Source organism: Phalacrocorax aristotelis, chromosome 2 (genome assembly GCF_949628215.1).
Source record: "Phalacrocorax aristotelis chromosome 2, bGulAri2.1, whole genome shotgun sequence".
NCBI lineage: Eukaryota > Metazoa > Chordata > Aves > Suliformes > Phalacrocoracidae > Phalacrocorax > Phalacrocorax aristotelis.
The window spans coordinates 35,866,388-35,889,021 of record NC_134277.1 but is presented as its reverse complement, the minus strand read 5'-3'; the positions used below and the strand labels follow the sequence as shown (position 1 = coordinate 35,889,021).

Here is a 22,634-nt window from a genome sequence, read left to right as displayed (position 1 = left end):
CTAAGGCAAATCCAGTTGTGTTTTCTGGAGGTAGATACTGTTCTGGTCAGTAATTAGGCAGCTCATCAATTTGCTTATCTGACCGTGTCTTTTTCTGGGACAAAGGAAATGTACTCTTTAAAATCATTAGATGGTTTATTTGTCAATGCAGCAGTTAGATTCCACTGTATAAAAGTAAAGATGTTTGAAATGGAAGTTACAGCTGAAAAGGCAAAATCAAATTATAAAAATTTAATATTCTGACATGATACTTAAAGGAAGATAGTGTAAGCTATTCTCTATACTTAGTTAAAGGACAAAAAAAGTTCTTCAAATACACCCGAAAGTTGGTTTCTATGCAAAGGCCTAAGATATCTCTGAGCTGAGTAAAACGTGCAGTGTTTTGCTGAAACAAGATGCTTTCTGCATATAACCTAGGTCAGCAGTAAACTGCATCACCACTGATCCTAAGCATTATAGCTGTGACAGGCCTTATTTTTTCATGCTGCATTACAGGTCATCTTCAGCTTTTGACTAAACAAACTCCTGTCCTGCCTCAAGCCAGAGCAACAAATACAAGTTACAGCTCTTCCTGTCAGCAGTCTGACTAAGAACAGAGGACATAATGTTCAGATGGTAATTTTTGCAGGAAATGTCTTTTCTGTTTAAGTCAGAGGATAGTTTTAGATGCCCAGTTATGGTTAGATAATAGGATGTTACGTATAAGGAAGACGGAACAATGGCAAATATGGTGCTTTTAATAGTATAACTGAAATGGCCACAAAAGAGTTAAAACAGTTGGACAACCTGGAAACAAAAAAAGAAAAGAGGCTGTTGAATTTTATAACTAAAGAATTAATCTCACAGGTATGTCACAATCTGCATTTTTTTTATATCCTCAAGTCATTTGGAGATGTCCATGCACAGTGGGGAAATGGTATTGAAGACTGCATTCAGATTGTGAATGATGAGCATTTGACAGGTCTGCTAAGATACCAGGAAAATATGTTTGTGCCTATATATCGCATTGGGAACTGAGAACAATATGTATCAGAGATGTTCCAAGGCACAGTAAATAAGCTAAATATATTGAAATACAGATCTTAAAAGAATTCAGTGGTTGGAAATGGATTGCATGAAGTCATTTGCCCAGCCCCCAGTTGAAAGTTAATTTCATTTTGATTATAAACTTCAATATTAACAGAAAGGCTCTTATGGAAAAGGTACCATTTAAAGCAATTTTTGTCAGTTCTTGCAGAAGTTTGCACTTTCTAAGCTGCATCATGCAAAAGCAGAAACTGGAGCATATTTAGATCAGGGGTTTTGTTTATTTGATTAAGCGGTCAAAGACAGAGGGATGGAAGAGCAAGCAGAAATTAATGTCTTTACTGCAAGAGTGAGAGAGGAATGGAAAGAGAAGGGAAAAAGGGAGTCGAACGCTACCCCTTCCTGGTACAACCCTCGTTCTGTTGACCCTTGTCCGCAGAGCACTTCTCTGCCCTCTGGGGAGTGGTGGTGCCAATCCAATGTCTCAAGACCAGCGGAAACAAAGGAGACAAAGACAGCATCAGCAATTGCATCTGAGGATTCTGCATGGGATTCAGAGTTTCGACAGGAAAAGCCAAGCAGATGGGCCTCATCAATCTTGTTGCTTGGGTGTCTGTGGTCTAGTTTATAGTGAGACTCATGCGCTGGTAGCCATGTCCAGTAGGAAACTAAATGTGTCCAGCCCCGTTTTCTGGCCATGAGGCCAACTGGCATGTAATGAGCTGCATCCATGCTATTGAACCCTGAAAAACAGGGTGGCTGCTGCCAAACTCCCAGCAGGGAACAGCGCCTCTGGCAGTTCCCAGAATCTGGGGTTTGCTTGGTGGGGAGCTAGCCAGCCTGGGGCAAGGCTGTGCTGGGACCTCCTGAACAGTGTAACAGTGTCAGTGGTTCAGTGCCAATGCCTGGGAATAGCCCACGGCATGTTTCATTGCACAGGCATAACATGTGCCTGCCCTCCGTGTCTGTCTTTCTAGCAAAGGCACAAATCCAGCTAAGACAGTAAGCAGCTATACTGGACTGTCTGTTTAAGACTAAGTATTTACAAGTTGTTCAGTTTTTTTTTAATTAACTTTTTTTTCCCCTCCAGATTATGGATCTGATTAGTTTTGCAGGTAGTTAACCTAGAAGTAAGAAAACCCAGATAAGGGAAGGGGGGGTGTTAGTTTTTCAGAAGCATGTATCGTAGATCACAAGCAAGAAGAGCAAGTGCTCAAAACTACTTCATTGTTTTCTATGAAGGACTATTTTAACATTTCTAATTGCACCAAGCCCCCAAAAGTTATCATCCCACCTATACATGCTTTCACCTTACCCCCTGTTTTTTTATAACAAGAAAACCCCATCAAAGTACAGTTCAGATATGAATCCCGTACATAATCTAACAGTCAGTGTTAGACTAAAGGTTTAAACAATGCCTGGTTTGCTTTTCAGCAGAGGATTTCTCTCAGTACTACTAGGGAAGAAAATTGCTTTGAAATGGCTGAAGTAAGCAGTTAGTCCCTCCTGGTTCTCTGCTTGTCCTGCGCTTCTCTCAATAGGCTTGTATTGCTTGTATCTCCTGCAAGGAATGTGCCCAGTTAGTTGCTGAAAGACACTTAAATGGAAGTCCACATTTAGCATGCAACCAGTGCATAAGAGAAGTAATCATGTGTTCATAACATATTCTGTCTCCTCCTTCCCTCTTCAATCCCATCTAATGGGTAACAGCCCTAGGTTGGTAGTGGTGGCTAAGGCCTGGTCAATGAGAAGGCTCCTTTGCTTAGTGGAGTACTGTTGCTCTGTGGAGTTGTTTCTTTCTCACCACTGACTGTGCAGGGTGAACATACTCCTGACTCAGGGGCCTTGGTGCAGTCTTAACAGTTTCATGAGAAACATCCAACCTAATAATGCAGTAACATGTGCTTCTGTTAACTGCTTTCCTGGATGCCCAGCACCTTTTTCCCAAATTATTTATTTATCAATTATTTTATGAAGAGTTTTGATTATTAATTCTTGATCTGTCAGTCATTTGCAACCACTTCTTATAAGAGTTTTAGATCTAAATTACATTTCTGTTTGTTAGGTTTTACTGCATATATAAATCGTATCATGCAGTTTGAGTTTGCTTACTGCTTACATGCAGTTCCCAGGCCTTCTAGTGTCACTGTTTGTGCTTATGAGCACAGAATGTAATTTTCTATGGAAGTCTTTAACATTTGCATATTTTCCAATGGTTTTGTGGTTTAAGCCAGTAATCTCATTTTCTTGAATATTTGCCAGAATATTTGTGAACAACAGTAAAAAAGAAACAAAAATGTAGCTAATGCAAATGTAAGTTGTTGGTTTTGTTAATTTAAACTAATATTTTTGAGAGTCCCTTGAACTGTTTTTAATCCTGGAAACTAGCAACTTACTTGTAAAGGACAAAAGCTCCAATGGCGGCAAACACTGCCAACAAACCAAGGAAGATAAAGACACCTTCTGTTGTTCCTGATGAAGATCCTAGAGTTCAGAAAGTAGTTTGATTAAAAATTAGCCTTGTTTTTACAGTGAGATAGATTTTTCTGAAGAAAATGTCATTTTTACTTGATTGCTGTAGAGATTGAAGTGCACGTAATACTTCTCATACACCAAGCACTGGAGGTCAGTGACTTTGGCAGGAGGTGGTGCTTTCACATCCTCATCAGCTTAATTCTTGATTCCACCAGAGCATGAGCTGGGCTTTGCCAGTTTTCTCCTGAGTCACATGACTGCCCTTCCAGCATGGAAGAGAACAGAGGGTCTCGCTGGCACCCCACAAGGTGAGGCTAATTTGCTCTTTGCCAATTGCTATGCTAGGGAAATGTTTACGCTGAGAGTGTAAGAGATGCAGGCTTTTATAAGCTTTAATGTTAGAATCAGCTTCATCTTTCTCTTAGGGATGATGGCTGGGGAAAAGGGGATAAAAAAGGAGTTTCTTAAATGTTATTGTTTCTTGCAGTCCCATATGCTAAGATGGCAGAGTGCGGCTGAGAGCTTGATGGGCTTAGGCTTGTTTGCCTTATCCAAGAGCTGAGTGAGGACTCTGCTTTTTTTAACACGATGATTCTGGGAAATTAGCTTTGCGCTCTGCCTGTCACTGAACTCTGCCTTCTGGTTTGCCATCAACCATTTCACTCACATCTACTCCTAATTCCATTGTATCTGATGGAAGAAGCCAAATCATTACAAGTATTTTTTAAAAAAATTGTGTTAAATATCTTAATTTCCCAGTCCACAAGTTGTACCTTTATTGAGTTTACTGACACTGAGACACATTCTTGGGCCTCTTATGAACAACGGTGTTTATACAGTGAAGTAACCTAGAGGTGCATGTTGACTTACCTTTCTTTTTATTAATTAATAATTGCTGTCTAGGAAAACCGAGATACCAAATTAGGGTTTACCATTTACTTGGTACATGTGCCTCATATTTCTCAGTTTATTGGTACAATTGTTTGTGAGGGCTTGACCTCGTTCCTAGTTTACACAATATTTTTGCTGAGACTGTAGGGATTTACCTTATTTTATGACTAAGGTAGGTCCTTGGACTAGTTTGCAAAGCAACGCATACTGATGGGCCGTTGTAAATCATAGGACTTCAGCCCATTCAGCAGCAGTTTAAGCAAGTTAAGAGCAGATGTTTTGTGCAATGCCTACATAACCCAGGGACAGTCCTGCCAAATTTCAAGGGCCAGATGTTTAGGCACCAAATACTCAGACATCAAATTATGGGATTTTCAGAAATTCATAAATACTTGCCTCCTCTTGAAATGAATGGAAAATTGTGGCACAGGAGAAATGTTTGCAAATGTTAGATGGGCTCTTCCAGAAGGTGACTCAAATCAGCAAGCTCTCTTGGATCCTAATTCTGCTTTCATTATAGTGAAGGCCCCAAAGTACAACTTAGCTTTGCCCTCTGGAGGAAACCTGGGAAGGCCAGTCTTGTTGGCCTAAAGTTAGCCTTTGTGAATACAGTTTTGAAAAGTCCTACTGCATGCTTATTGTCATCTTTAGGAGCCAGAATGCACTTACAGGTCAGGCATTGTGGCTTAGTCATCATGAACTGATTTTGATACAGCTAAATTTATACATAGATTAATAAATAAATAAATAAAATCAGCCAAAAATACTGTGGCAAATAACTGCAAAGGGTCAGTTTCTTGGTTGATAGTAATTAAAGAATTCAGAGGAATTACTAGGACATTGTAGTGGGAAGTCAGGAGGGCAATGGAGTGGGAGTAGAAAGACAGCATGATCATTTAGGATTCTGACTGAGGCTGAGCTTAATACCTGGTTTTGTTAAAGGCTGCATGGATAACCATGAGCAAGACACAGTGATACTCATCCAGCCGAAGGTAAATGTCCTGTTCTGAAACAGTTACTCTGGGTGGACTCTGTAATCCATGAATGTTACACAGATCTTACTAGAACCTGATTTGTCTTATCATCATGTTGAAATAGAAACCTGGGCAAGGTCAATGGGCTACAAAGAGGGCCCTGAGAAGCCAGCTCAGCTGCAGACTTTGATTCTGTATCAAGTGAGCTGAATTCCTCTCCTTTTCTCCTATTTCTCCATGTGTGGAGTAGGCTGTTTGGCATGTCCCCCACCTGCTTTTCTGCACAACAGAATTGTTCTGTGGAAAAACACATTATGGCTCAAGAACTGTTCATATTCTGTGATACTGAAGGGTTTGTATAATTACTGTACTCCTTGGATTGTAATCATAAATCAAACCAAGTTCTAACATCTAAAATCCTTGTAGGGAAAGAATTGTCTCTTTATGTGGACTCTCGTACAAGCTGGCGCAGTCTCAGCTGAGGCCTCCAGGCATAATAAAAATCCCATATAAATTCCTGTGCTCTTTCCCCCTGCAGGGAAATGTCCACAGGCAGCAGCTATTCGCAGACAACCCGCATCAGCTCTGTGCGGACTCACCTCCATTTACGGAAATCAGTGCACTGGCAAGGGCTTGACTTGTGTCATCCCCCAAGGTGATGTTTATACAGTATGTTCCAGGTTCCTCAAAAGCTCTCCGGATGGTGAGTAAGCATTCATCAGTGATGACGATGGGGTTGCATACCACACTCTTGGACACCTGGCACGTGGGGTCAGAAACTACTGTGCAGACATCTGTGGGGAGACTGGGATGGGAAGACAGAACATGTTGCATCTGTGGAGTCCTGTTAGCCCAGTTCATAGACACATTGCACTGATGCCCCAGTTTTATGCTGGTGCCTGTTTACTGAAATCAGTGGCACTATAGTGACTTAAGAGTGTTTTATTAATATATTATATGTATTTTTAATGCATACTTATATATTTTATATATACATACATGTGGATTTTATATAAAATGCGTATATACAACCTATAAAGTTATCTGCTTCTTTACATGTCATTTAACATTTTATGGTGATCACAGAATTATCTGCCTCAAATTAGCTTATGAAGTCCGTTACCTTTACTACATATCATTAAGAAAGGAATGCAGATTCTTACATGTAGAATCACATGCCAAAAAAGTAAACGCTAACTTAAGAGAGGTTAATTGTTTTCCAGTTGCATTACCAAGATGATTCTTGTACTTTTTAGTCCTCTCAACTCTAATCCCCTTCTAGGAGCTGGGAATATTAGTGCAATGTTTTCCTATCCAAGAAATTGCTTGAACACACCCATTTACTCTAAGCGTCAAAAAATCATGGCCAAAAATAAAGGGTTCCCTTCCAATTTCAGTAAACTGCTTCCCATTTTACAGTAAGTGCTGAAATATTGTCTTGGCCAAGAAAATATAGAATTGTTTCTCCCCACTATCTAGTTCTTATTTTTACTGAGGCTTGACATTTGCTGTGAATCCTAAGAGGCTGACAGTAACCTCTGTTGCCATAGTTTACAAATAAGACTTGTGTTATCTTTAGTTCCAGTCAAGAAACAGAAACACTGCAGTGACCAACTTTTGTTCATGCAGCTGCATCTAAGTGGAGACAGTATTCCAGCACCCAATTATTTTTAAAGAAGGAAGACTGACAGTTTCATTCACACACTTACCTCCCTTGGCAGGTAACAACAAAGTCAACTAGTGAGTTTTCAGCTTGACTTTCTGTCATCTGGATGCTTGTCATCTGAATAATATTTACCTCAAGGATTCCCTCTGGGAGAGGAAACATATATCAACAGTAGGACACGACAAGGTCTGAAGTCTGTACTGAACCTCAGGTGTTTAGCTGATGCTCAGTTCAGGTCTTGTTTTCCATAACCTCCTCCCTGCCTTAGCACTCCTCTTGAAAGTTTGAAAGCTGAGAAATTTTCCAGTGCTTTCCCTGTGAGGCTGCTCCTTTCTGCTCTGCTTTATTTTCCCATTATTATTATTTACTTATTTTACTAAATCACTTCCCTGTCCCACTACCCATTACTTCTCTGTATGCCAAGGTCAATTCAGCCTTATGTGACCCACCCCAGGCCAGTATGCTTCAGGTGTGGCAGGTTCAGAAGCTGATGATCTAGAAAGTCACGATATGGTGCACATCCCCGCCAGCCATTTTTTCCAGCCCAAGTGCCTGGAAACACCACGTGTAGCATGGGGGCAGCCACCAGCAGGCATCCAGACCAAGGCCTAGCCTCACCTGTCTGAAACCAAAGGGCCAAAGCCTCTGCCGCTAGCTCATGGCAGAGTGTGTAAGGAAACCAAAGTCAGCCAGTTAGCTGTCTGTACGTTAATCTTTAGAAATGTCAGCTAGGATCTTGTTGTGGGTCTCACATGTTTGATAAAAGGGAGCCTAAATAAACATTACCATAAATTGTTGTACATTATTAACCCCATTCCTCAGTTTAGGTGTTGACCCACATCCTTACCTACGACAGAGATACTGGTTCTGTAGTATCCATATCTGTAAATATGGCAGCCTCCATCAGGATTATCTTTGATTGCCTCGACAGTAGTAGAAGAGTCAGAATTAGAAGGTGCTTCAGTCATTACTGTTGATTTGAGGGAGAAAGAATAGGTATGCAGCTTTAGAACAAGTTCTGCTTAGAGGTATTCTGAACATGGCCATATGTTTCAACTGCATTCATTACTTAGGTCATTAGTGACTTTGGTTTGCAGCTGCGTAGGCATGTGTGTATCTGTATGGGATCATGGTAATAAGCCTTAAAGGGAACACAGATGCCCAGCCTCACTCTAAAATCCACTGTGCTGGTCCCTCTTCTCTGTGAAATAAAAGACTGCAAGGTTTGGTGTAATTAAACACTTCTTTAAAATTCCCAAATCAATTACAGACAAAATCCAAAGGCCAATAAAATGTTTAAAATGCTCTCTTTAAAAGCAGGTATTTTCCCATTGCTCTACATTACAGCTAGTGGAAAAATGAAGAGAGGAAGTGGTGAAAATTTTATCTTTCCTTTCATTTTTCATTCTCACTCAACATTTTGGTAAAAGCACATATTAAAATTCTGAAATGTGAAAAATATAGCCACATTTACAATTTAATAGTAGTAGTATTATAACTACCCAGGCTGAAATTGCAGGCCTTTTGCAACCCTTAAAACCCTCTGAGATGATAAACCAATGCTGAACATAATGAAAGTTATTCTGAAATATGATAGTGCATAAATTTAAAGTACAAAAGCCATTCTGGGTTAATGCCATGTAGAAATCCCATATTTTGGAATATGAGTAAGTTTTTTCTAGTTCTATCCAATCTCATTTAATTTTGGGTGGAAGTTATTGCAAAACAGAAAGGAATTGGCTATAAAAGTGTTCTGAAATACCTCTTTTTCACTTAAAAATGACATCTTACATCAGAAGATAAACCTGAGTAGGCAATGCTAAAACCACTTGACCTGGCATGGTAGAGGATATAAAACCAAATTTATATGTACTGCAAGTCGACCTGAAGACCTCCGTATGCTGTCACTGTGGTGGTAGAACTGGATGTGTAATACGTTAAATGTGTAAGTGATGCCTACCATAGAATCATAGAAGAGTTTATGTGTATTGATTCTGTCTCTAAACCTATTTATAGAGGTTTTGCAGAGGCGTACAGCTCTTCCACTGATGACAGTAAAACTTCTAAAGATATGAACTTAAAATATCAGAATGTAGAGCTCCTAATATCACTGCTGTTCGATAAACTCTTACCTGCTGAAGTGGGCAGTGGAGCAGTGAGTGTTACTGGCTTGCAAGGTACGGGTATAATGGCTTGGACAGTTAAATTCAGAGTGAAGTTTCCTTGCAGAGTATAGGTGTGAGATGTAGTGGAACTGCTGGCTATATATAAGCCACTTCCATCTCCGAAGGACCACTTGTAGGAGATGGCAGAATTATTAAGATAGTAGCTGGGATCATGGATCTTCACATCAAATGTGATTGGTGAGTCTTTGATAAAAATGGAGTCTGAGATGTTGCGGTCATGTTTTTGGAACATACTCACCAATATCGGAATTTTGTCTGGAAGGGGAAAAAAAAAGAGTAAATAAATAAAGCATACATACCTGGCTGCAAACAACAAATAGCTCCAAAGACCCTGAAGAGCAACAGTCATAATGCGAGGCATTAATATCTTTAACATGGGTTTCTACTTCAATTTGATTTACTGCTCTTAGGAGTGAATGTCAGTAGGAAACAGTTACCCAGAAAAGCACGGGAGCAAATGAGGAATCACAGGAATCTGAGGAAGATTGCATTTCCTCTTGTAAATAATTTTTTATTACAAAGTAGAGGTGTCACAACTGAGCTAGATACAAAGGTAAATTACGCTACTTGAGGCAATTTACCAGAGATTCTACATTCATATTAAAAACCTTTCTCAGGCCAATGTCTCCTTTTCATGCCATCTGATGCTTGTGCTGAATTCTTTTAACACCAAAACAACAAATACCCCCAGTATTTTATTACAGTTTATTCCAGCACACTCACCCGTTACAACATAAATGGCATTTGCTCTTGCAACTGGAACATATGATGAGCTCCCTCTCCTGTAAATGGATACCACCATCAGGTGCTCACCAAGAGTGATATTTGCTGTGTTGACTGAAAACATTGTTGAAGATCGTCCCGTTGTTTCGTAGTACTGACCTGAAACAGAGCATGAAGTTACGTTTTCCACTTCAGCCTAGCTACAAGTTGTTATAAGAGAAGCGATATCTCTGTGAATCTTGCATTGTCTAAACTAAAATGAATAGTTTAGAATTGTCTTTCAGTTATCTGGCAGGTGTTTTTTGGAGGACTGAATACTTTTACAATGTGATTACTCCCATTATTTCTGTTTTTTTGAAGGTGGCAGAAACATGTCACAAATTTCACTAAAAAAATTGCCAAGGCACCTTTCCAAAGCAATTACATTACATTAAATCATTAGGATTATGTAGTGGATGGTGTTACTTCTTAGGCATTTGTATGCTTTGAGCATAGCAAGGAGATAAAATACTTCTTGTTTCATACACTAGAGCCCTTTGTATACGTTTGCTTATACGTCTTTGTAACAGCAGATTGGCGTAGGTAATTAGTACCACCTTTATGTAAGATTTGGGACATTATTTTTATTACTCTTGCTGATACTGATGATAATACTGATTTAGTCAAGCTAACTTGGGATACTAAGATTTAGTATGTAGCCAATGTCAGGAATAGCCCAACCATTACATACTCAGGAGCTGGAAACACTAAAAATCAGCATCTGTAGCCAGATTAGTACCACACAGTCAGTGCCAGTTTTCACATCCCCAGAGGCAAGAAGCGCTGCACCCTTAAACTGATCTGAAGGTGTACAGTGCTATGGTCTCTTAAATCTAAGAATCTGAAGTGACAGCAGTCAACAAATCTGTCTGACCTGCTTAGACCTTCTGTTTTCTTGGATCTAGAGTACTACTAAAAGAAAATTAATTTTCTTCAGTGGTAGTACTGTGAATGCAGATTTAAAGAGAATCTCCTGGTTATCCATGATTTCAGACCGAGCCACTGATGGCCTCGCTGGAAAGTGGGGAATGAATTCAGGATCTTGGCTCAAGAGAGTAGAATACATTTTAAAGGACTTCAAATAAAATATACTTGATAATTGAGTTAGTGGGCAGAGTGAATATAAGTTTGCAGCATCAGCCAAACCAAGGGATGTATTGTATTGCAGTACTAACCAAACGTGTGAAACACGTAGACAAAGTTCCTTCTCCTCCAGCCAGGATAATGAGGGAAAGGTCTCCCATCTGGGAACACGTTATGGCTGTGGTTGCCTGTGCAGTTTTCCCAGCCACAGTTGTCGATCCATTCAGTCCAGTTGTAGACATAGACTTGCTGATCCTGGGAAGCTGGAGGATCTAAGGGTAGAAATAGGACATACTCCTTATCAACGGAGAAATGTGCAGAAAGTCAGGAAACAGGAGGCAGACTACCCAGGTTACAGCAGTTATTGCACTTAAACAACAGGTTACGTGGGGTATTTTTAGACTGACATTCAGTTTTTCTAAGATTGTGCTTTTCTTGGTTTTTAATGTAAACACCAAGTTGTTTTGGCTTGGTGTTGTTTTATTTAGAATCTTAAAAAATTTTACTGTCTCAGGGGCCAGACACAACTTAAAATTGCTTGCCCAAAACTTACTTTTGACTACTTAGGATGCTACTGTTTCACTGGCATTAGTGGGGCTACCTGGACATTTGGCAAGCAAAATCTAAAATTTCAAGTAGAAACAGCAGTCGTGGAAGCACTGTGAGGAAGTGCCTTGGTATACTTTGTCAGAAAAGTTTTCTACGGCACCCTTAAATAACTTAGACATGAATTTCAGTTCTGTTCTGAAAAATCAAAGGACAGTTTCCTTCCCCAAACAGCACAACAGATACTAAGTAGAGAATGGATATCAGCAGTTAACAAAACATTAGACAGTCAAAAAGTAGAACTCAGGCTGACAAAAAAATCTGCTGATACGCCTTGAAATGAAAATTACTTGAATCAGTAAAAACTTTGTTGAACATTTATGAGTTCAGAGAAAGAAGGGTACAACAGCCTCTTTCACTCTAGATCCAGCAGCTTCAAACACTGAAATTATGATGGGTTTTTTTCTCTGTGTAACAGTAAATAATATTTTTAAAGTTGCTTCTCTGATGAAAAGATTGCTTGATTTTTAAACAATTTATTTTCTTGTTTGTTTTTAATTCTTAAAATGTGGGAATGTGAGATTTACTCTTTCATGGCGGTTTTTCAAGATGCAGATGATGGTTAGTGAGTTCTAGAATTCCTAAATGAAAAAAAAAATCTCAGTTTTATAAATTGACATCTTCATGAATTTGGAAGAAAACAGTATGACTGTGGAACCTTGCTACTGAGCTGAAAAGCAGTAACAGTTTTGTTAGGAAGCCAAATTAGCGTCACTGTTTTGGGAAGGCAATTTTATAGTGAAGGCAAATCTTTAATTACCTGGTCATTATATATAGCGGGTGCAGAACAGTAAAAATACCACAAGTGATCTTTTGAGGAAAGAAACTGGTGTGGCATAGGTTTGACATGAGTGTTATTATTGGTTAAAAGCAACATGGCTGTTGTTCATAGAGTACGCCTCTGATGTTTTCAAAGATTCATGCCATGTTCACACCAGCAGCATAGTCAGATGTGTGTATAGTGCAGGGAGATTGTTGTTACCTACCCTGGGTACAGTTTCTCTTGTATATTATGGCACCATCATTATCTTCTTTCTGGCACTTGGGAAACTGTAGAGTCACAATAAAGCTCACGTTGGATCCTACCAGTGCCGGACTATCAGTTTCCAAATTTGCTGTCACCCTTCCATCTGTAGAAAAGAAAATTGGTCTTCACTACAGTAAACAATGCATCAGAGCAACAGCTACCTTCAAATATTCACTATTTACATTAGAAATGCTTTATTAATTCCTCTATTTCCAAGGGGTTTTTGCTCCGAAGTCACTTGCACTCTTATCAAAACCCCAACTTAGAACAGAGGGACTCATTGTATCCCCTCACATCACTTACTGGTCTGTTGTTTCTTTCATTCTTAGAGCTAAGAATATGGGGTTTTTACCCATGGGTATCAATATATTCCAAAGGTTTCTTTCAGATTTTTGTTTCTCCCCAGGGATACAACCTTTAGACCTCAGCTCAGACCAGGTGATAAAAAACCGGGTCTTCACCAAAGTTATCAAACTGAAGCCCTCAATGCCCTACTGACGTAGCAGTTGAAGCTACCTGTCCTCTAGGGCATGTTTCAAATAATGGATTGTCCTAGAGCCCTGGTCATCAATATTTCTTAATAAGTGTTAATGGCTGAGACTTTGAGTCATGGGAAAGCATTTACTGTAACAACTCACTGTGCTGCTTCCTCAGACAACATACTGGAAATGGTATCAGAGCCAATCATCTCTAATTTGCTATTCCTTGCAGCAGTGGTGGATATTGCACCTGCACTCTTCCATGAAGTAGATTTTCTGGCCAATTCTCTCAGTGTCTTTGAAATGCATATATGCAATCACCTTTCCAGCAGTCCTTCCATCGGGGATCTCCTTCTTCCCAGAAAGGATAAAGCTTTTCGTTCCATTTATTTTGATCACTAGACCAGCCTTGTAGCTTCTTGTAGGATGTGACAGAAGTGCTTCCATAGCTCAGCACATCTTGAAACCCTGGAGAGAAAAACAAACATGCAATGTAATAGAATCATAGAATGCTCTGAGTTGGAAGGGACCCACAAGGATCATCAAGTCCAACTCCTCTCCCTGTATAGGACAACCTCAAATCTAGACCATATCTGTGAGGGTGTTGTCCAAGTGCTTCCAGAATAGCATCAGGCTTGGTGCCGTGACTCCCTCTCTGGGGAACCTGTTCCAGTGCTCCACCACCATCTGAGTGAAGAACCTTTTCCTAATACCCAACCTAACCCTCCCCTGGCACATCCCTCTGCCATTTTCTCGGGTCCTCTCATCGGTAACCATAAAGAAGAGACCAGCGCCTGCCCCTCCTCCTCCCCTTGTGAGGAAGCTGTAGACTGTGATGACATCTCCCCTCAGTCTTCTCTTCTCTAGGCTGAACAAACCAAGTGAAATAGTGAAATATTTTTTCCCTACCACCCAATAAAGACATTGCCCTTGTGCTGAACAGCCTTCTTATTATGACTATATTCTTGTACAGATTAGAAAACTCTTCACCAGTAGGGAGTTACAGAATTTTATCATTGCAGCTATAAACACATCAACTATAACCAACATAAAGACAATTCCACCACTGACAGACCGACATTTTTCTACTTGCACTATTCCAGCTTCCCAGAGAAAGAATAAAAAGGTTTACAACATTTTTACTATATCGGAGCAATTGTTTGTATGAATAGACATAACCCTGCAACAGCCAGGCTAGTTGTACAGGGGTTGCTTGATTACTGACTGCTTTGTCCTTGCCTGGTAATAAACCTGTGAGTAAAAGGCTAACAGGGTAAATTCACTCTGTGTCTGAGTTGTGCTCTAGTGGAAGTTATGCCAGGAATTAATTTTTCACCCAGTGAAGCTTCTTTGGTGAGTTGGCTGGTGGTTTGGGTGGGAGGGGTGGAACCAATTGTAACAGAAGCTGGTATTTCCAGAAAAGGAAATTTAGAGCTGAATAGTAAATTCAATGTGTTCATAATATAACAACAAAAACATATTAGCTTCATGCCTATTACTTTAAAATGGTTCAGATATTAAATAACTTTAATAACTTCTTTCTTCTCATATCACTACAAATGATGGTCTCAAACTTTTCCCAGGCCTTCTAGAATCCCTCTTTCTGTCACAAAGTACACATAATGAAAAGCAAAGTAAATATCCAAGTAACCTGTAGGAACATGTCAACCACTGTAGGATGCCATAAAATATGTTTGTAAGTAGGGTCATAGGCAGAGTTCCATTAAAGCCTGGGGGCTTTAAACAACTCTGTCATGTTAATCAGGTAACTGCTGGGCATGCAATTCTGTCACAACATCAAGGGAGTTAGGATTTCTGCTTTTCATGGCTTTATTTTAAAGGTAGTTGATGCTGAATGCTTCTGAGATTTATAGCCAAATACAAAGAAGAGCTGGATGACTTAAAGGAAAATGTGGAGACCTGCAAGAATGGCCCTGTGCACTGTAACATAACTGGCTGCGTTGGAATTTCTCCAAGTTTTGGAGAAGGCACAGAGCAGGTGTAGCCAGTTATGGTCTTTATGGGCACATGACTCATAGTTTTACTGCAAAGGATAACCAAAGAAAAAGCACTGAAGAAGAGACAGGAGCTGCTTTCTCTTGAAGTTTTATTGCCCAGTTAGATTTCTGCTGGGCAGTAAGGATGTCCCTTGCCCAGCCCCATCTCAGTGGTCACTCTGAACTGATGCTGGTAGCTCTCTCCCCAGTCTTGAGGACTGAAATGTTTGAGGAAGTGAACAGATTTTGCACTCAGATACATATTCTCCCACGGTCTTTTGCCCTACAGGAACTCCCCACAGTCTCGCTTAAATCACTTGAATCAAGTCTTTCCTGCAGATCTAATATATTTTGATGTGAGCAAAGCATAACATCATGACTGATATTTACTTAATGGCCTGTATCACATGCTGTATTGTTTTCAGTTTGGGTCAGAAGAAGAGTTGGGTAATGTTGTCCTTCAGAAGCTTTTCTCAGGAAAAAAAGAAAGATTAGCATCTATAAAAGTATTTCACAAAGGCTTATCAAGCTCAATTACATTTTAGGTCATTAAATTAATTTGTCATCTTATTTGAAAGTAAGTGCCTGGGGATTTTTCCTAATTTTTTTTCCCGTTCTCTTTGATTTTTTTCTAAAAATTATATAATGAATAAAAATGTTTTGATTTTGTCAGATCAAAACATTTCAATCATTTTTTTTTCCCAAATGCTCAATTCATCAAAATAGCTGGAGCACTTTTAATTTTGAATTTTCAGTAACAGTCCTTGAATTCACAAGTCATTTTCTTGTCCAGCTTCAGTAAAAACTGTGGTCACTGCTTCTAAATCACAACCTCCTTAGGCATTTCTGTGCCTCCCTGATGTGCTTTGTTTATTTCAATTGAATATAAAACATTTCACAAGCTTCAGGACAAGACAAAGACATTTTTTCAGATGACAAAGACTTCAGCACTAGTTTCTTTAACACATGGAACTGGAACTGAAGATTTTCAGTTGCTGAATTTAAAGGAACAAAAAGCTTTAATGTATTTCTTCTTTAACAATGAAAAATACTCAAGAACAGATGTTGGTCATAACCAAAATTAGAGCAATTCAGTTCAAAATAGACAGAGTAATATTGCACTTCAAGGAAACGATGACTGTAATAGATTTGGTGAGGTGATCATACGAGAAAAGATCTTATACTCTGATTGACTTTCTGCTTCCTCATTCCGGTTTTCATTTTGGTGAAAAATGTAGCAAAGACAAGAAGTTCAGCATTTCCTGTGATAGTGTGTTAGCCATGAAAGAGAGAACGAACGCCAGTGTTAGAACAGCAATAAAAAGATGACCCAGCTAAAGAAGATGAAACTGTATTACAGGTAAAAAGGCTGATGTTATGGGCAAGCTAAGAAGACAGAAAATAATGTAAACTCTCTCAAGTTACATGTAGAAACATAATAAAGCAGGACAAAAAAGAATTTGAAGAACAACTTGCAAAAACATAAAAACTACTAATTAATCTTTTTTTCAAATACAAAAGTAGTGGAAAGGTTGCCAGAAAGTCTGTGGGGCCAAAAGATGATGTAGATATAAAAGAAGCACTGAGGGAAGATAAAGGATGAAAGTCCTTTACATTTTAATTCACAAAGGAGAGGCGTACAAGGTTTCTGTGCTAGAATTTTCCTTTACAGTGATGGAGAATCTCTCTCAAAATGAAGTTTGGCACAAAGAAAATAATTATAGAAGAAATCAACCAAATGAAGACGTTGTCTAGATTGGGTGGCTCAAAAAGTCTGGAAGTTATTCAAGAGTGAAATAAACGAGCTATTAACCATAGCATGTAACATCTTGCTTAAAACTGCTTCAGTGGCCGAGAAACAAAAGTTGGCAAATGTGATGACAGTTTTTAAAAACACTTCCAGGGAAGATTTAGAGGATTACAAAAAGTTTGAGGCTCAAATTGGAGAAGCTGGTAGAAACAGCAGTGAAGAACAGAATTAGCAGATACAGTGGATTAATATGATATGCCGTAAAATGAGTGCATTCCTCAGAAATATATTCAAGTTTCGCTGAGGGAGCCAGAGAGCATGGGAACAAGGCTGACCTGCTTGTTATAGTCTGCTTGAGTTCCAGACGGCATTTGATGAGGTCCCTCGCTAAAGGCACATAAAGGAACTAAGTTACCATGGGATAAGAATGAAGGATTTCACATGAATAAATAATTGGTTAGGATATACAAAAGTTATGAATTAGTGGCCAGTTTTCTCAACGGTTGCAGTAACTTAAAATGTTCATGATCTGGAAAACAGGTAAACAGTAATGTGCTGAAGATAGTGTCTTAGAGCAGGAGAGGGGAGGACTGTATGAAACTCAGTGACTCGAGAATAAAACTACGTGAAATTCAGCATAGTTAAATGTAACTTTACTTGCAGGACAAGGGGCTCTAAACTAGCTATTGCCACTCAGAAATGAGATCTCAGCTTTACAGTTTCAAATGCAGTGCTCATTGGCAGTTGAAAAACTAGGAAAAGGCTAGATAGAAAACGAAGATGAAAATGTCATTACAGCATTGCATAATTCCATGTGTGTCCCTGTCTCGAATACTGTATGCTGCTCTGTTCTCTGCAGCTCAAGCAGGGTATAAGACGACTGAAAAAAAATACAGAGAAAGGTGGTGGGGATGCTACAAACGGATATAATTGTTTCAATATGAGGAACAGCTAAATAGACATTGTCTTGGGCCTGGCGAAGAGGTGACAGAGCAGAATATAAACACAGAATCACAAACATAATGAAGGAAGAAGCAATTTGTCACTATTTCTGAAAGTATAAAAGTTAAGAAGAATCAAATGAAACCAGCAGGTATTAGGTTCTAAGCGCATAAAAGATATTTCTTCATGTAAGGCGCAGTTAAGGTGTGAAATTTCTTGCTGGCAGGAGGTTGTGTGTGCCAAAAATTTACACGGGTTGCAATCAAACGTAAGTGTGAGAACGGATGGAAGAAAAGTCCAGTAAAAACCGTTAAATACAATGACTTTGCATCTGACAGAGGCTGTTCTGCTGCTATAAATCATCAGAGGGATGGGAAAGTACACTAAGTAAATACCAGTATACACTTGCCCACTTACACGTCTATTACTGTTTGCCGTTGGAGACAGGTACAAGGCTAGATGGATGCTCAGCTGGATGTCATCTTTTAAGGTCTTCAGTTTCCTCACTGTAGATTCTGCAATTTGAGCCTAAAACCCCATTTCTGGGTCCCCAGCCCTGAGCTCAGGGAGTCAGCCTAAGACTTGAATCAAGCTGGGATCCCAGAAAGAAGCAAAGGACCAGCCCAGCTCCTGCCTACCATGGCTTAAGGATCTAATTCCTTGACTGGGCTCCCTGAGGTTGGGGATCCACAGGTCTGGGTGTCTTGGTGGGGAGCACTCCCCCTGACCTGGCCTCTCCCAGCCACAGCTGAGCTGAGCAAACTGGAAGAAGTCCATTCTGCATCCGCCTTTTTTGCCACGCTTGAGCTGGGGAAATACTGCTAGAAATTTGTTGAAATGAGCCATGGCTTAGCTCTGTTCACCTCTGTGTATCTGTGGAGCACAGGAAATAGATAACTGAACAGCTCTTGGCATATTCCTCCAGCTCAGGTGACTGAGGTGGACTTAGCTGTCACCTATTGGTTCCCAAGCACAGCTCCAGCAACTGCAGCACTTGCAAGAAGCAGCTGTTTTTACCCCACTGGCTCGGGACGTCGAACCCATGGAGGCAAGGAGAGAGGACGGGGTGAAGGAAGCACTCACGTATGGCGGCAGCGCACAGCACTGCTTTGGCCAGGAGCAGGAATCCAAGGTGGCAGCAAACACCGCTCATGGTGCCGGAGACACTGCGTCGGCTCAGTGCGCACACAGAGGCAGAGGGTGCCCGGTGCCTGCACACGGTAACTCCTCTGGTCCCCACTGAGAAGTGAGAATGAAGTTTCTCTGCTGCTCTGCTCTCCGATTAAATGAAGGGCCCCAGGACTCATCATGTGATGGAATTAAGCAGAGATGCATGATTTTGTCTTCAGCTTCTTTCAGCTCATGTGCTTATGACTCACTCCCTTTGCTTTCAGCATTCCCTGGGATTTCTGAAAGACCTGTTTAGAGCCACACCATTTACCTCGCAGGCATTTTTATACTAGTTTTGCACTATGATCAATTTTTGTACTTAATTTGTTTTTAAATTAGGAACGTTTATTTCCAGAAATCCAAATTAACTCTTGCCCCAGCCTGATTTGCAAGTGTTACTGCAACAGCTCACTGCATGTGATGGACCCATCACTACTTAACTGTGTGTCTCTCCCCACATGCTGGGCAGCAACTGTAAACTAAAAGGACACTGGCCAGTTCTAACACGTCCCTGGACTTGGCTTCTAATCAGAGTTGATTGTTAAGGCAAACGTTATTTAAACATTTAGTGGGCACATGCGTGTACCATCTGACCACGGTTGCACAATATGATGTGCCCACGCTTAGAGGTGCAGTCACAGACCATACATAGCGATGGCCAGTCAATATCTAGCTCACAAGTTGCCTTGACCTACACACAAAGTACTTCATTGTGTATACTTCACAGTGTGTAGAGATAAAGGAAAATAGACTTTGGTGTCCAACCTAATAATGAGGCGTAACCAATGGCTCGAGTAGGGTAATACAGGCAGATTGGCACACTGCACTTAGTGGTTCAAATTCAGGTTCAACATGCTTCACCGGCCCAGGTGTTCTCCTGCAGGCAGTGCAGCAACTGAATTTCATTGCAGCCCTGGCACCCTCGTGGTTTCTTGCTTTTATTTGCAGTGAAGAGCAAGCTTTGGTGAGGCGAGATGGCATAGAAGCAAGTATGGGCCTCAAGACAGGAGTTCAGTAGTGGTTTCAGTGATCCTAAAGTGTAGCCCTGGCAAGTGAGACACTGGCTAGCCAGAAACCAGCAAGCTGGCCAGCACTAAACCATTTTTATTTTGGGCAGGGTGGGTGGAAGTCTGTAAATCCAAGGCACTGTCAACCGAATGAAGAGATTGCCCAATGGAAGGAGACTTTAAAACTGTAACTACTTATTATTCTTAATTTTTTATTTTTTCTTGGTTTCTGTCATTTTTCTAGCATTTTCTATTAGCTGTGGAAGTTATTTTCACTACCCAGAGTGCCCCAGCCAGCCTTTCTCTCGGTAACGCAGGCTCTGATGTCCAGTCGTGTGCATCTTGAATATGTAGACTCCATGCTTCAGCACCCTCCTGGCTGGAGTCAACCCTCCCTCCTACTGCCAGCCAAGGAAAAGGGTGAAGGCAATAGCCCTAGGGATACCAGGCTTGTTTAAACTAAGCCCTCATTATCTGGCAGAAAGGAGAAGGAGCATAAATCACAGCAAAGCTGTGACTGACTATGCAAAAAAATCATATGACTGCAGCGTCCTCATGTGATTGTTGCTTTTTTGTTGTTATTAAATCAACTACATTCCCGGTTAAAATGTCAGGTTTCAAAGCCATTCACAATTATTTTTTTACACCGTGTGGGACATTAACTTTAATTGTACTCCTTTGTTTCCAGGTTGTTGATCCTAGAAGTGAAACGTGACCTTCAGACACAGTGTTTCAGCGCTGGGGGCTCAATCCAATGCTGGGTTGAAAGGAGGTTTGGATGCTTGTTCCCAACAGGGTTTTGAGAACCTCCAGAGCAAAACTGCTGACAACAAATGCCTGTTAATTAAAAACAAAAATTTATCAGCCTAAAAACAATAAAGTTGGTTAGGACTGAGTTTTTTGCTGTGTTATTTGATACATGAAATTGTTACATAAATATTGAGTGACACTCTCAATAAGGGCCAGCTGGTGGAAATTATTAAACACGTCGTAAATACACTTCAGGGGCACTGAGGATCAGGCCTGCAGTCAGAAGAATCCAAACCCACCAGGGCTGGGGTAATGACTAAAAGGTGGCTGTACTGTGACGCGCCGGTCCTTCTTGTTCTTCCTCCTCAGCTCTTGGGCCTTAGACTACACATTCCTGAAGGGCTGACACAGAAAATGTTTGGATCCACTTGTGCTGTGGCTGCAGCCGACAGCATTAGTGAGAAAAAAGGAGAGAAGAAAGCTGCGTAAGAAGGGAAGAAGGAGATAGGAGGAACAAAGGTGAAAAAGGAGTGATGAGAAGAATAAAAAAGCCAAGGAAAAGTATGAGAAGCGAAGGCTGAAGGGACCATCTGAAAACTGAGCTGACTTCTCTGAGTGTCCCAGCCATGGTTAACTATGTCTGAAAATGAATCCATGTGAAACACTGAAGAGTTGCTTGAAACTGGTTGATCATCACCAGATCTTAAATGAACTTTAGTGTGTTGACATTATATTTATAGTGTTTATATTATAGAATAATAATGATCCCTGAGAAACAGCTTCACAATTAAAACAACTGAACTGAAAAGCTTTAAAATCTATCATAAATACTCTCCTAGCAAAGAAACTAATTCAGAGAGATTTAGGGCTTAATCTGACAAAGAAGTGGGTGGTTAGGAAGTGCTTGGGACTTCACAGCTTTAGTGCCTCAGTTATTAAAGCTCTGAGGAGATATGTATCTCTGCTACCTGAAGGCCTGTCAGATGACAGGGTGTGAGCACATCATGTGTACCTGCATGTCTAGACTACAACAGAGCTGGAACACTCACACCGCTATCACACCGCCATCGCCACAACACGAGTAAGGAATTGTTAATCACTGCTCTCAGGAACTTTTTTTTTTTTCTTTAAAAAAAGGGATTTGAAGAATGAGCTTGACTTTTGGCCAAGCCAGGGAAGGAAGATGTGATGATCTTGTTTAGGCAACCAGGTACTTTTAGGTAAATGCTGACTGCATTACCAGTGGTCTCGAGGGAACTCTGCTTAAGGCTGGATAAAATCCCTTTCTGGGAACAAATCATCTGTGTCTCGCTTCACATGGGGCTGTGGCCATCAGCTGACTGAACCGAACATGTAAACAAAGCTACATTAGCAGTCTGCTGTCTTTCTTGTTGTACGGGGGGAAAAAATGCTCTACAAAAGCTCCTGATCAGTTTATGGCATCACCCAGCTCAGTTTATCACTGAAAAACAGAGTCTCCCTTGCAACTGGATAAACAGGCTTTCAGTAATTCCTCCCATCTTCACTTTTTGCTTTTGTGGTAGCTACGCATTTTGCCATTTTTTTATGGGAAAGTATTTCCTTGCAGTCATACTTTTCTCCAAATTCCTGTCTTGGGGTTGATGTTTTCCAAACTTGGCACTTTATCGCAACATATATTCTGGAGATTTTTTTTGAGATAAAACTAATTTTTGGCCTGATTTCCTCTGGGGGGAGGCTTGAACGAGCACGCCAGCTCTCCACCTTTTTAGGGGTGTCTCTCTGTTGGTCCCTCTCTAATAATGCTAAAGTTGCTGCTCAGTCACAGCCATGTGTGTGACAGAGTGCCCCAAAATACTGTGTG

At 40.4% G+C, this 22,634-nt stretch overlaps 1 protein-coding gene across 1 annotated transcript; it reads right to left on the bottom strand.

Moving 5' to 3' along the window:
* Positions 1 to 125: 125 nt before the first annotated feature.
* GPNMB (glycoprotein nmb) lies at positions 126 to 19,139 on the bottom strand. Its single transcript, XM_075083030.1, has 11 exons — positions 18,948 to 19,139; positions 13,497 to 13,643; positions 12,656 to 12,799; positions 11,156 to 11,335; positions 9,942 to 10,100; positions 9,165 to 9,473; positions 7,880 to 8,002; positions 7,076 to 7,178; positions 5,966 to 6,171; positions 3,423 to 3,510; positions 126 to 2,587 (listed from the first exon to the last, which is right to left on the bottom strand). The coding sequence occupies exons 1-11, from the start codon at positions 19,015 to 19,017 to the stop codon at positions 2,434 to 2,436; spliced, it is 1,683 nt and encodes a 560-aa protein (XP_074939131.1). The 5' UTR covers positions 19,018 to 19,139; the 3' UTR covers positions 126 to 2,433.
* Between the last annotated feature and the right edge of the window lie 3,495 nt (positions 19,140 to 22,634).